The following is a 12295-nucleotide window of genomic DNA, read 5'->3' as shown; positions in this document are numbered from 1 at the left end:
TGAAGTAATATTTGTAAAGTGCTTAGCCAGTGCCTGGCATATACTAAGTGCTACGTAAATGCTTATTTCCTTCCCTTCCTCTACCTCTACCTTATGAAGTCAAGGGACCCTGTCCTAGCCATGAAGCCAAGTTGTCCAATTCAGCATTACGTATGCAGCTCCTTGGATGTCATATTGAAGATGAGGCAGAGACTAGGGAATACTGGGTCCTGTAGTTTTGTTGTGGCAATTAATGAAATCATCTGGGCAATATAAGAAAGATCCTCTCTTCTCTCTTGGAGAGGGAAGTCCTACCATCTTCTCTTTAGGTTATCTGGGGACTTCAGTGGAATATGCATGTAATCCAGGTACCTTGAAAGAAGGCGCCAGTGATCTATGGATGGGAAAATTCAGGGAGTCAACAGAGTGTCCAAGAATAAATATGTCTCCTCCAGCCCTCTGAATCCATCACATCTCTGTCATTGGGAGCCTGCTTCTTCCTTGGCCCTCTGGAATCATGGAGGATCATTGCATTGATGGGAGTTCTGACGGCTTTCAGAGTTGTTTGTCTTTACAGTGTTGTGCTCATTGTATAAATTGTTATTGTGGTTCTTCTCGTTTTGTTCATCAATTTTCAATCTTTAAAAAATGTTTGTTTTTGTAATGTTGATGTTACAGTGACTTGTTCTTCTGATTCTGCGTCCTTCCACTCTGCACCTGTTTACACATGAACCCAAATCTAGGGTTATTTCCATAATACCTAGAGGAAGCGAAGTAACCAAGGGTAATAGAAAAATAAGGCTACTTCTATGAGGAAATGATTGGTTAGCTAGAGGAGGGGAACTCTGAGAACTGAAGAAAAAAGAAAATGAAAATCCTGGTAGAGGGCCAACTCACAAACTACTATCAAATCAAAACAAAAGAAACTTATTAGGGAACTAAAATTTCACTAATCAACAATGTATCTGCTCAAGATTCTAGCACCTCTGCGTCCCCTCCCCCAGAAGAGTCCCACTGCTGTCCCATGCATGCTCATCAGCTGTTTTTGTCATAACTTCCTGAAAATAGTTTCAGAGATGAGCTTAACCAAAAAAAAAGTAGCTGATCTGTAAACAGTCCTGCACATAATGATTATGGTAGCCAAACTAGGATATTTAACACTGAAGTGAGAACTCCTGAAGATTGTTTTTCATGATATGAAAATGGTAGTTCCTAATTTATAGAGAAAAATTACTTGTGAATGGTAAATTTTTAACCAAGATAGTGAATAACTTGCAGTTTAGCTTTCAGGAGTTAAACAGATTTGGATAGGAATTATATGAGCATTTTGGAATATTATTTTTGTCTTTATAAAGGATGTACATGTATTTGCTTTGGAACATAAAGCGGGAGATGGACAACGTATATACCTTGTAACAACTTATTCTCAACTCTGGTTTTACTATAAGTCCCGGTAAGTATCCTATGGAAGCATTACACATGGGCCCATATGCATATATTTCTTTTCCCTTTCTTACTTTGTAAGATTGATATAATCAAATAATATAATCAATATAATGTAATCAAAATTGGATTTCATAACAGAATTAGTTACTTTGCATAACCTAATTCTGAAGCAAGAATCATTTTTATGATCTCGATAAATTTTTTGTCAGATGTTAGAAAAAAAGTAATACAGTGTATGACTTAGGCTCATGGAATGGCCCTTACAGAGGCAAATGTTAAAAGTATACCACTAGAAAAAATTTAATATTCATATTATAATTATCATAAAGAGGTAGATACTTGATTTGGTAAGAAAACAAATACTCGTGATAACAAAAAAAATTAGCATGTAACAAATATGTACTGTTGAACAAAGATTGTCTACCTAAATGGAATGTGAAAATCTTCTTCGTGATCCATGAAAGTGTTTTTAATGGTTAATTTTAGAGTCACGTAATAATTGCATTTATTTAATGTTTAACAAAGCACTTTAAGAACATTATCTGATATTTTCACGGCAACTCTGTGAAGTAGATAAGACTTCAATACGCCCCAAACCCCATAATTTTTATTAAAAGCGTGAGTACTCCCTCCACTGGCCAAGTTCCTCCATGCTACGGCCAAAAAAAAAATTAAGCACCTGGTGGCTCACCTGGTGCTGAGCTTCTCTGAACATCTTTTAGCCTTGAGCACCTTCCCAAGTTGGTAAGATCTGTCTGAGAACATGACACCCCCACCCCCAAACCCTGCTGGGCCTAGCCTGAGAGAGCTCAGGATCGCTATGACACTACAAGAAAATGAAGTCTCAGAGTAGAGATTAGGTTGAAGTAGGCAAATATTATCTCCATTTTGCAGGTGGGGAAATGGAAAGCACTCAAGTGACTTGTCCAAGGGAAACTCCAAGTCCAATGCCTTTTTACATTACACTGTCATCTACATTGGGGCACCTAGGTGGTCCAGTGGATAAATTGCCAGGCCTGGAGTCAGAAAGACTCATCTTCCTGAGTGCAAATCTGGTGTCAGACACTACTATCTGTGTGACCCATGGCAAGTCACTTAACCATAAGTTACTTAAGTCACTGTTTGCTTCAGTTTCCTCATCTGTCAAATGAGCTGGAGAAGAAATTGGCAAACCATGCCAGTATCTGCATCAAGAAAACCCCAAACAGGGTCGTGGACGATTGAACATGACTGAATTGACTGAATACCAATCATCTGTATTGTTTAATAATAATACATAGGCAAAACATAATTTACAACAAGTCTGCCATTTTTAAGTATAGCACTAAAGTAACTATGACCTGAAATGTGTTATTTGAATTTTTTAACGTAGGAAAAATCTCATGCACTGCTATGAAGTTATTCCTGAAAATGCTGTTTGCAAGCTTTATTTTGATTTGGAGTTTAGTAAACCTGCCAATCCAGGAGCAGATGGAAAAGAAATGGTTGCACTACTAATTGAGGTAAAAGCCTAACTATAGACCTAAGTTGTTCTTAATGTATCCAAGTACATTCCACTCTTATTTATTCAAAAGACATTCGTCTAATTCATGACATGTGTGAACTGTTTACTTGCCCTGTTTCTCCCTCCTGTCATCCACCTTTTGACTTTTCTCTCTTTGATTTCCACTTGGACCAGACAATGAACAGAATGGCAGGTTGGGTAAGATGTCATACAGTGTATTTAAATTTATTTTAATATAAACTTAATAACCACTGATAAAAATGAATAACCAAACATACAGAATAAGGAGGAAAATTTTCAATAAAAAGAATCTTTAACATTTACCAAGGTAGAACCAAAGGAATTAACAAGTAAGCTATCAACAGTGTTGTTTAGTGTGACCCTTTTTAGGTCTCTATGAAGTTCTATTAAGTTTGTCTTTGTTTAGTTTTTCTTACTTATTTTAAATATAATTGTAGTGTATATGAACGTAGTTGTAGTTCTACGGATCTCACTTTGGATCACTTCATAAAGGAAAGGAGATCATCGATTTAAAGTTGGAAGTGACACAGAATTAGTCCAGTCCACATCCCTCTGAGGCCCTGAAAGATGATGCAGGTAGGAAGAGGCAGCTGGGATTCAAATGTAGGTGCTCTGACTCAAGATTTTATGAAGGTTCTATTCCGGGTCAGGCACTGGGAATTCAGACAGAAATGAAACAGTCCCTCCGTTTAGCAGCTGGTATTCTCTCAAGGGAAACAACATGTCCACGTAGAGTAGATGAATAAATACAAAGTAATTTTGTAGGGGAGGGACTAAAAGGTTGGGGATCAGGGAAGGCCTCACACCAGAAGTGGTGTTGGAACAGAGCTTTGTAGGAAACCAGGCCTTCTGAGAGAGGGGGGAGGGGAGCATCGGAGGCATTGGGGCTGTCACCTGTGCCAAGGTGTAGAGACAACAGCTGGGTTGTCAGGTGTGAGAAACAGTTAAAAGCCTGGTTTGGTTGGACCATAGATTTCTTAAAGGGGAATAATATGTAAGACTGGAAAGGTAAATGTGAATGAGGTGGTGAAGGACTTTAAATGCCAACCTGAGGGGTTTGTATTGCATCCTAGACGTAATAGAGGACTACTGTAGTTTATTGAACAGGGGACTGACGTAGTCAGACCTGTACTAGAGGAATATGACTTTGGTGGCTGTGTGGAGCACCAGTTGGAGAGGAAAGGGACTTGAAGCAAGCTGTGAGATAATGAGGGCCTGATTAGGGAGATGCTCCTCCTTGCATGTAAATAAAGAGACAGATGTAAGAATTCTAAGAATGGACAAGATTTGGAATCTGTGGATATCTAGTCGGCTGTTGGTGATGGTGAAACTGAATCTGAGCACAGCCAGTATGGTTCTGGGAGTCATCTGCATGAAGAAGATGATTGAATCCATGGGAGCCAGTGATGTCACAAAGTGATAAGAGTATATAGAGAGAGAAGAGAAAAGGGCCTAAGATAGAGTTAAGGGGTGAATGTGGATGATGATTTAGCAAAGAAAACCAAGAAAGGAAACCAGAGGAGGACCAAAGGAGAGAAATGTCACACGAGAGTCCAAGAGGAGAAGGTCAGCAGTGTCAGATGGTGCAGAGAGGTTGAAAAAGATGAGGACTAAGGAAAGACCATCTTATTTGGCAATTAAGAGATCATTGATAACTTCCCAGAGCAGTTTCAGTTAAGTGATAAGATAAGAAGCCAGATTCAGAAGAGAAGAGAGGAAATAGAAGTAACAAGTATAAACAACTTTTTAAAGTAGTGCTGAAGGTAGCTAGATAGATATAGGATGGTGACTATCAGGGGCTAGTAGAATCTAGTGAGGATTTTTTAAGGATAAGGGAGACTTTGGAGTATTCAAAGACAGCAGAGAAGGAACCAATAGAGAGGGAGAGGTTAAAGAGTAGAGGAAGAAAAGGGATGAGAGTGAGGGCACTCTATTGAAGACAGAAGGGAAAGGGATTAAAATTCCATGTGGAAAGGTTGGCCAAAGGGTTTCCTCTTCATCAAAGATTGGAATAAAGGAGGAGACACTAGGGGATGATGTCAAAGGGTTATAAGAGGTAGAAGGGGAGAAGAGGGAGCTCTTGGCTAATGGCCTTGATTTTTCTTGGTAAAAGTATAGAGTGCAAGCCCCTTGGGTGAGAGGGTAAAGGGGTGGGTACTGCGGGACGCCTGAGGAGATAATGGAAGGTTTGGAACAGCTGTTATGGTGAGTGGGATAGAGAAGTTAGGGAGATTTACAAGGACACCTTGCTGCAGTGAGGACCCCTTTGAAATGATCTAACATGGATCTAGTCAGCATAGCTGTGTGACTTCTTGCAACTCTATTCAGCAGCAGTTGCATAAGAGCAAAGTCAGTGGATGATGAAATTAATTCAGGGTTTAATTCAGGAGCTGGCCAAGGTGTAAGGGGTGTGATGTATGAAAAGTTTGAGAGACTTAGTTTCTGGGTAATTAATCATTTTATTAATTATAAGTAGCAAATAATAAAAGAATGGTCATTTGGCCTTCTCTCATAAACCAAAGATGAATCAGGGAGGCCTCTCAATACTAATATGCTCTTTGAAGAGTGGATGTTCCCACGGGCAGCAATCATCTCTGATTGGTTAACAATTAATGAGAAAATGAATATTATAATGAGAAGTCGACCTATTCTAATGAGAATCTGGGGGGCATGACTTTGATTATGTCACTGTTACTCCAGACTACCCCTCCAGTCTATGCAAAGGATCTGCCCTCACCCATCCCACCCTAAGCCTGAGTAGAAACACAATGGACCAGAGTTCACCTAGATTAAATTCTCTGTATAAAGTTTTTCTGGTTGGGTAGAGTTACAATTCCACCTAGATAAGATGATCTAGGTGGGGTAGATTTTGGGGCAAGGCCAATAATGTCCTTCAAAGACTGGCTATGTTAACCTGCAGAGGTTTATTTCTGAATGAGAAAATAGAAAGAAAAAAAATCTTAATCTCAATTAATAATTGGTTATTAATATAAGAAAGAAATAATCATTTCTCTCAAGAGCAATAGGAAAAGGGAGTCAAGAGCAGAGGATAATGCAGAGTTGAGCTGGTTAGCCACGGAATCCAGCTTGGCTTTCTGATTATTCATACCCAACACTCCTTCTCTTGTCTCCATACCTTCACACTCTCTGTCCCCCATGCATTTCCTCCTTGCTTCTGACTGTTAAAATCCCTGATTTCCTTTCAGTTCAGTACAGTCTTCTGTGTTCCTTCCCAGCTGCTCATGCCCAGTCTCCTCACCTGCCAAGAGAGAAATCCAAACCCAATTCAACGTTATTAGAAATGAAAAGATGAATTACAAGTTAAAGTGGAACTGTATTTTTGTGTTTTTTGTTTTTTTTTTTTAAATAAGCATTACTGGATAGAGCAGTGACCCTGAAGTCAGGAAGACCTGAGTTCAAATTTGACTTCAGACCAAACGCTTAACACTTACTAGCTGTGTGACCTGGGCAAGTCACTTAACCCCAATTGCCTAAAAATAAAATAAAATAAAATAAGCATTACTTTATGAAGATGCTGCCAGTGTAAACAATGTTACTTTATTTAACATTACTATCCCTCCTTTTTTTTTTAAGGAAAAAGTTGTTACTTTTAGCTTGTTGGTTATTTTGCATTAGTCAGATTTACAATTCTTGAAGATTTTTTTTTGTTAGGCCTAGACCCTAAAAAGATCAAGGAAATAGGAAAAAGATCTTATATGCACAAAACTATTTAATAATTTTCTTTTGTGATGGCAAAAAACTGGAAACTAATAGTATGACCATCAGATAAGGAATGGGTGAATAAGGCATAGTATATGAATGTGAGAAGTCCTCTTATGCTGTAAGAAGTAGATGATTCCAAAGAGACATGAAAACATCTGTATGAACTGATGCAGAGTGAAGGAGCAGAGCCAGGAGAACAATTCATATTATAATATCATTAAAAATAAATAATTTTGAGGATTTCTATAAACTACAGGAATGACCACAAAAGTTGTGAGAACTTTGATCCCTATGCTAACCATCCATGATTACAGAGGACCAATAATGAAACACACTGCCTACCTCCTGACAGAAAGGGGACAGATTTAGGGTGGAGAATGAGACATATATTTATTTTTGTATACAGCCATTGAGAGAACTTGTTTTGCTTGACTTTGCATATTTGTCACAAGGAATTTGTTTTTCTTTTCCCCTTTTTTAAAAAATGGGGTGGGAAGAAAGAGGTAGAAAAAATAGATTTCTGTTAATTTAAAAAAAACATTTTAAAACTAAAACAGAAGTTATTACAGCTGTGGAAATAAGGTCACAATATTGCTAGTTTTACTCTCTTATTTTACTTTGTTGCAAAAGACTTCTTACATGATGGGGATAACCTATAAATGTTTGTGACATTAAAACAAAACATCAATGAAACTTTCAAAAAAGAAAATGCTTCATTTGCCCTTTTAGCTTGGATAATAAAAATTCTTATTTTTATACTTGCATCTAAGGAGTCAATCAGTAAATTTGTTAAGTACCTACTATGTGCCATGTACTGTACTAAGTTCTGGGGATACAAAACAAGGTAAAAGGCAATGTGTTCTCACAGTCTAATGAGGGAAAGAACATACAAACAAGCTATATTGAGGAAAAAATTGAAATAATCAGCAAAGAGCAAGCTTTAGCATTAAGAAGGATTGGGAAAGGCTTCTTGTAGGAAGTAAGATTTGAACTGGGAGTTGAAAGAAGCCAGGAATGGAGACAAGGAGGGAAAGCATCCCAGACAGACGTGGCATAGAGGATACGGAGCCAGTGACAAAGCCCAAAGGAATGGGGCAGGGGGAATATCTTGTTTGAGGAACAACAAGGAGTCTAATAGGGAGGGTATAAGGTGAAGGAAGACTGAAAGGGTGGGGAGGGGACAGGTTAAGAAAACTTAAAAGCCAGTGGATTTTATATTTGACCCCGAAGGTGATAGGGAGCCACTAGAGTTTATTGAGTAGTGGGGTGACATGGTCAGAGCTGCACTTGACTCTGACAGCTCTGAAAGCTGGTTGGTATGTGCATCCCTGCCATTGGTACAGATTACAATGTATCCTCTAATGGTATTATCAATACCCTTTGTAAAGCCTCTACAGAGTCTTTTTTCCAGGTGTGCTAAATACATGTACACCATTTGGGATGTACATCTGTTATCCCTATGAGATTGATCCACTTTTCCCAAGATAGACATCCTTGATGTGATGGTCCTTATTCCACTTTTCAGGTTCTACTCATTACTGACCAGTCTTCCTATCCCCACCATGCCTCTTTCAATTGCCCTTGGCTTACCTGTCATCTTAATTATCTTGAAACCATGATGATCTATCGTTTACTGTGCTACTACACAGCTAATAGAGTAATGTGTTACACAGAGGAACATTGTGGTAGCAGCCAACATGAGATCATTCAGAGTGCTTCGTAGTTTCCCAAACGTGATTCATCCTGCCTGTTTTTTCTTGTTCAGTTATGTGCCCAGCTCATCCATATCCAGTGCTTAGTCCTGCATACTATAATCTGAATTCTTCATCTACTTTGTTTTTCCTGTACGGATTTCTAGATTGTATCTTTTAAAGTGGCTGTGGATGTTACTGAGGAGGGGCCTTTAGTGTCCTGAGGTTTGATGAAGTCAACACAATGTCATCCACAAACAGAAATAGCCTATAAACTTTGCATCTGTACAGAAACCCTCTTCCCTTTGGACTGGTGCAGGACACCCTCCCTGACAGTGGGGAATGTCTTTTTAGCGAATACTTCTCCGTTTTTACCACCTAATATATTGATATTTCAGAGAATTAATGAGAAGAATTATCTCTGGTTGAATCAGTTAGTGAGGGTTTTACCATTTTAACATTTTATAGGAGTCTCCTTACTGGACAAGAGCCTTTAAGGTTGCATTATGCCCTGCTGAATCAAACTCTTTTTTGGTGTAATCAGACATTAAACAATAGATTCTTGTAAACACCTCTGTCACTTGTGTGACGTGAAGAAGTCTTCTGCTATGCAAGAAAGTCTGTAGAAGTCTCTGTTTCCTTCTCATATTTTCATCAAAAATAACCCCTTCAAAGCATTTCTAGAGTATTATCATAAGGATATTATTGCAATGGCAAAACAGATAGGTGGTTTGGTAGTTGGCTATTGTCTTTTCAACCTTCTGTAGTTAATAATATCATCTCTGGTCTTTTCCGTTCTTTCAGAGGCTTTCCCTCTCTGATATGCCTTAAAAATCAATCTCTTGATTCTTTTAATGTGCTACATGATGCATGCATTTCTTCTATGTGTGTTTGGTCAGATTTATCCATTCTTCCTGACTAAATGCCATTTTCTCATATCTGGTACTGAGGTGGTAGAATTCATGATCATCTGTGATTAAAATAGGTTTCTATTCTCAAATGTTGGCAAACCTGCCTTGTTTTTTAATGTGTCCTGTTGTCCTGCTTGTTTCATGTTTATGTGCCCTTGAGATGATCTGTCTTAGCTGGGTCTCACACCAAATGTCCTGCAGGTTGTCTTTTTCACTGCTTTTCTAGGTTTTGTGATTTAATATAGCTCACAATCTGATGTCACTCCCCTCCATGATGAGGAGAATGCAGAAGGCCCCTATTCTAAACAAATGTTGCTCTTGGCTGTCATGCTGCTCTGCTTGGCGCAGAAGTCCACAGTATGTAGGCAGAAGCAGCTTCTAACTCTTTTGACTTCATCCTTGTGATCTGTAGGAAACAGTGATAATCAGAGTCAATGTTTTTCCCTTCATCCATTTCATAGGATCATAGATTTAGAGATGGAAGGGACCTTAAAGGTCAACTCATCTAACCCCTCATTTTGGAGTTGAGGAAATTGAGACCAGAGAGGTTGTGACTCGTCCAGGGGCACAGGAGTTAAATGACAGAGCCAGGATTTGAACCCCTGTTCTCTGACTCTGAATCGTGCAATCTTTCCACTATACCACACTGCCTTCAAATTATCTCCTTTCTCAGAAACAACTGGAGTAAAATGGCTTGAGTTGGAGGTGTTTTAATGGCATGTAATGTTGACACTCAAGATGAATCTTATATTTCAGTGGCTTTATGACCTCATTGATGAGGGTATGCCTTTTATCAGTTCAGTTAGCAACCCTTTCATGTCTTCTCATCGAGCATGCATATAAATGTGTGTTCAAATATTTATTGTTGACAGAATTTTCCTGGGCCAGTCTCTAACCTGGGGGTAAAACAACAGCTCAGAAACCACAGTTAGCAATCAAATAGCAGTTTAATTAGTTAATTTCAGAGTGAGGAAATTCGGATTCTCCTCAGAACTCAGGTTTGCAAACCTGCATTTGTGTTTAAATTTGTGTGAGAAATTTTTCTGCTTACAATTTGATTTTGATAAAACCAGTCACTAGGTGGATTCTGTTTGCTTCCAAATTCTGTAGTATGTTTTCTTAAGAAAAATTAAAGCATTCAAACTGCTTATATTCTTGTATTTTCTAGCATGTTTGTACAGCCCTTCAAGAGTTATTCAATGTTAATTGTTCAGCAGAAGATGTTCTCAACTTGGATTCTAGCACTGATGAAAAATTTAGCCGACATTTAATATTTCAGCTCCATAATGTTGCATTTAAAAATAATATCCATGTTGGTAAGTGCATTGATTATTTCTAAATTTTGGTAAACTTAGTTTTTTAAAACCGTGGAATTGTGTTGGATACTGATTTTTTTTTTTGCCCTTATCACAATGTATTTGAAGTAGATGTTTTGCACATATCACAATGTATTAAAAGTAGATATTGAGCTTCATGGATATGAGATGCAGCATGATATTGTGAAAACAGAGCTGCATTTGGAATTCAATTGGGTTCAAATTCTGGCTCCACTTCCTACTGGTGTGACCTTGGGCAAGTCACTTAATTTCTCTGGGCCTCGGTTTCCCTCAGTGGTAAAATGAGGGGGTTGGATCCCTCCAGCTCTAAAACTTCACTCCTACTCTGGTACTACAGTCTGCACTCTAGTTATTCTATAACCCATTCACTGACCAAGTCTTAACCTGCAGAACCCTAACCTGGCTGTGTCAAGTGTTTGTCCTGCCCCAGCAAAGAAACATGAGGTTTCCTATTGCGGCAGAAGTGGCCCCCGTTTAAAGTCTCCTTGTTTTTATGGAATCTGGTTCCTGACTTCCTTCATCCTTTAATGTCTTCTCTTGTTCTCCCAAATCTATGTTTCAGAACAGACCCTTGGGCTGCAGTGGGCCAAAGTCTAGGCAAGCGCAGTCAGAAGGATGAGGATGTGCCAGTACCAGCTCCTAGGGATAGGAAAATAGGGAAAATCTATGCAAAGCTAGTCTAAGCAAAAAGGAAGGGCACATGTGTAGGGAAAGGACTGGGGTGAATGATTCCCAGTCACTGGGTTCCTGCTTGTTTCATCATAGGGCCAGCAGGAAGACATGTTGATTGTTACTGAGCCAGTAAACTATTTAACGTAGCATTTCTAGGTCCACACCTTACATTGGCAGCAGAATCTGGGAAAGGTCTGAGCATACTTACGGAAGCCTAGTTATTGAGCATAGAGATGTAGTAAGGTCCTAATAATAATAACTGCTTGCATTTATATGCATTTTAAAGTTTGCAAAAGAATGCTTTTGAGAAATTGCAACACTCCTTTGCTGACCCCAAGCTTCCCATGAAAACAAAAGTCCATCTTTTCAATCCTAGTATTCTGCTGATTGTTGGTATATGACAACAAGCCATGGAACACAATTACTTTCTGAAGAAATAAAAATGAGTATCGCACAGAGGAGACTGGGAGAAGGAGAGCCATGTGGTAGGGATAAGGAACCTCAAGTAACAGTAGTGAAAAACGTTATCGGGGAATTGTTTGGTGGGAAGAGAAGATGGCCTGAAGATGAGACAAGAATGAGAGATGACAGATGGAAAAATATGGCTTCACTGGTATGCTGGCAATGTCAGGAAAAAGTGAAAAGGGCCTTCATGACTCTACGTGACCCCCTGTGACCTACTGTGGGAAGACGTGGACAAGACATGAATGGGATGGGCGAATTTGGTCGTTATAACCTGCAGCATCAGAGGGAACTCTTAAATCAGTGAATCACAGATCATTTAAGCAACCTTGTGAGGGAGGTAGTGCAAGAATTATTATCTCCATTTCACAGATAAGGAAACAGGTTTTCAGAGATTAAGTGATTTGCCTGTGGTCTCAAAGCCAGTGATTTACTGAAATAGTTTTCCCACCCTGGTCTGTTGACTCCAAGTCCTTTACTCTTTGTACTGTACCATGTAGTCTCTCTCTCTAACTGCTCCTTCTCAGTTCTCATTAGTTATTCTCCTTT

At 38.9% G+C, this 12295-nt stretch overlaps 1 protein-coding gene across 2 annotated transcripts in view; it reads left to right on the top strand.

Annotated features, from left to right (window-relative positions):
• The window catches only part of LOC114040562 (DNA-directed primase/polymerase protein-like), a 33500-nt gene that overhangs the window by 5262 nt on the left and 15943 nt on the right, over positions 1–12295 (top strand). For both annotated transcript variants that reach the window (XM_027858675.1, XM_027858674.1), the window contains exons 3-5: positions 1335–1432; positions 2798–2927; positions 10444–10591. In XM_027858675.1, the coding sequence (XP_027714476.1) occupies positions 1335–1432; positions 2798–2927; positions 10444–10591 (376 nt within the window). The remainder of the gene's footprint in view (positions 1–1334; positions 1433–2797; positions 2928–10443; positions 10592–12295) is intronic.

Source organism: Vombatus ursinus, unplaced genomic scaffold (genome assembly GCF_900497805.2).
Source record: "Vombatus ursinus unplaced genomic scaffold, bare-nosed wombat genome assembly UNPS02013588.1, whole genome shotgun sequence".
Lineage (NCBI taxonomy): Eukaryota > Metazoa > Chordata > Mammalia > Diprotodontia > Vombatidae > Vombatus > Vombatus ursinus.
The sequence above is the reverse complement of the archived record's forward strand: the minus strand, read 5'-3'. Positions and strand labels throughout refer to the sequence as shown.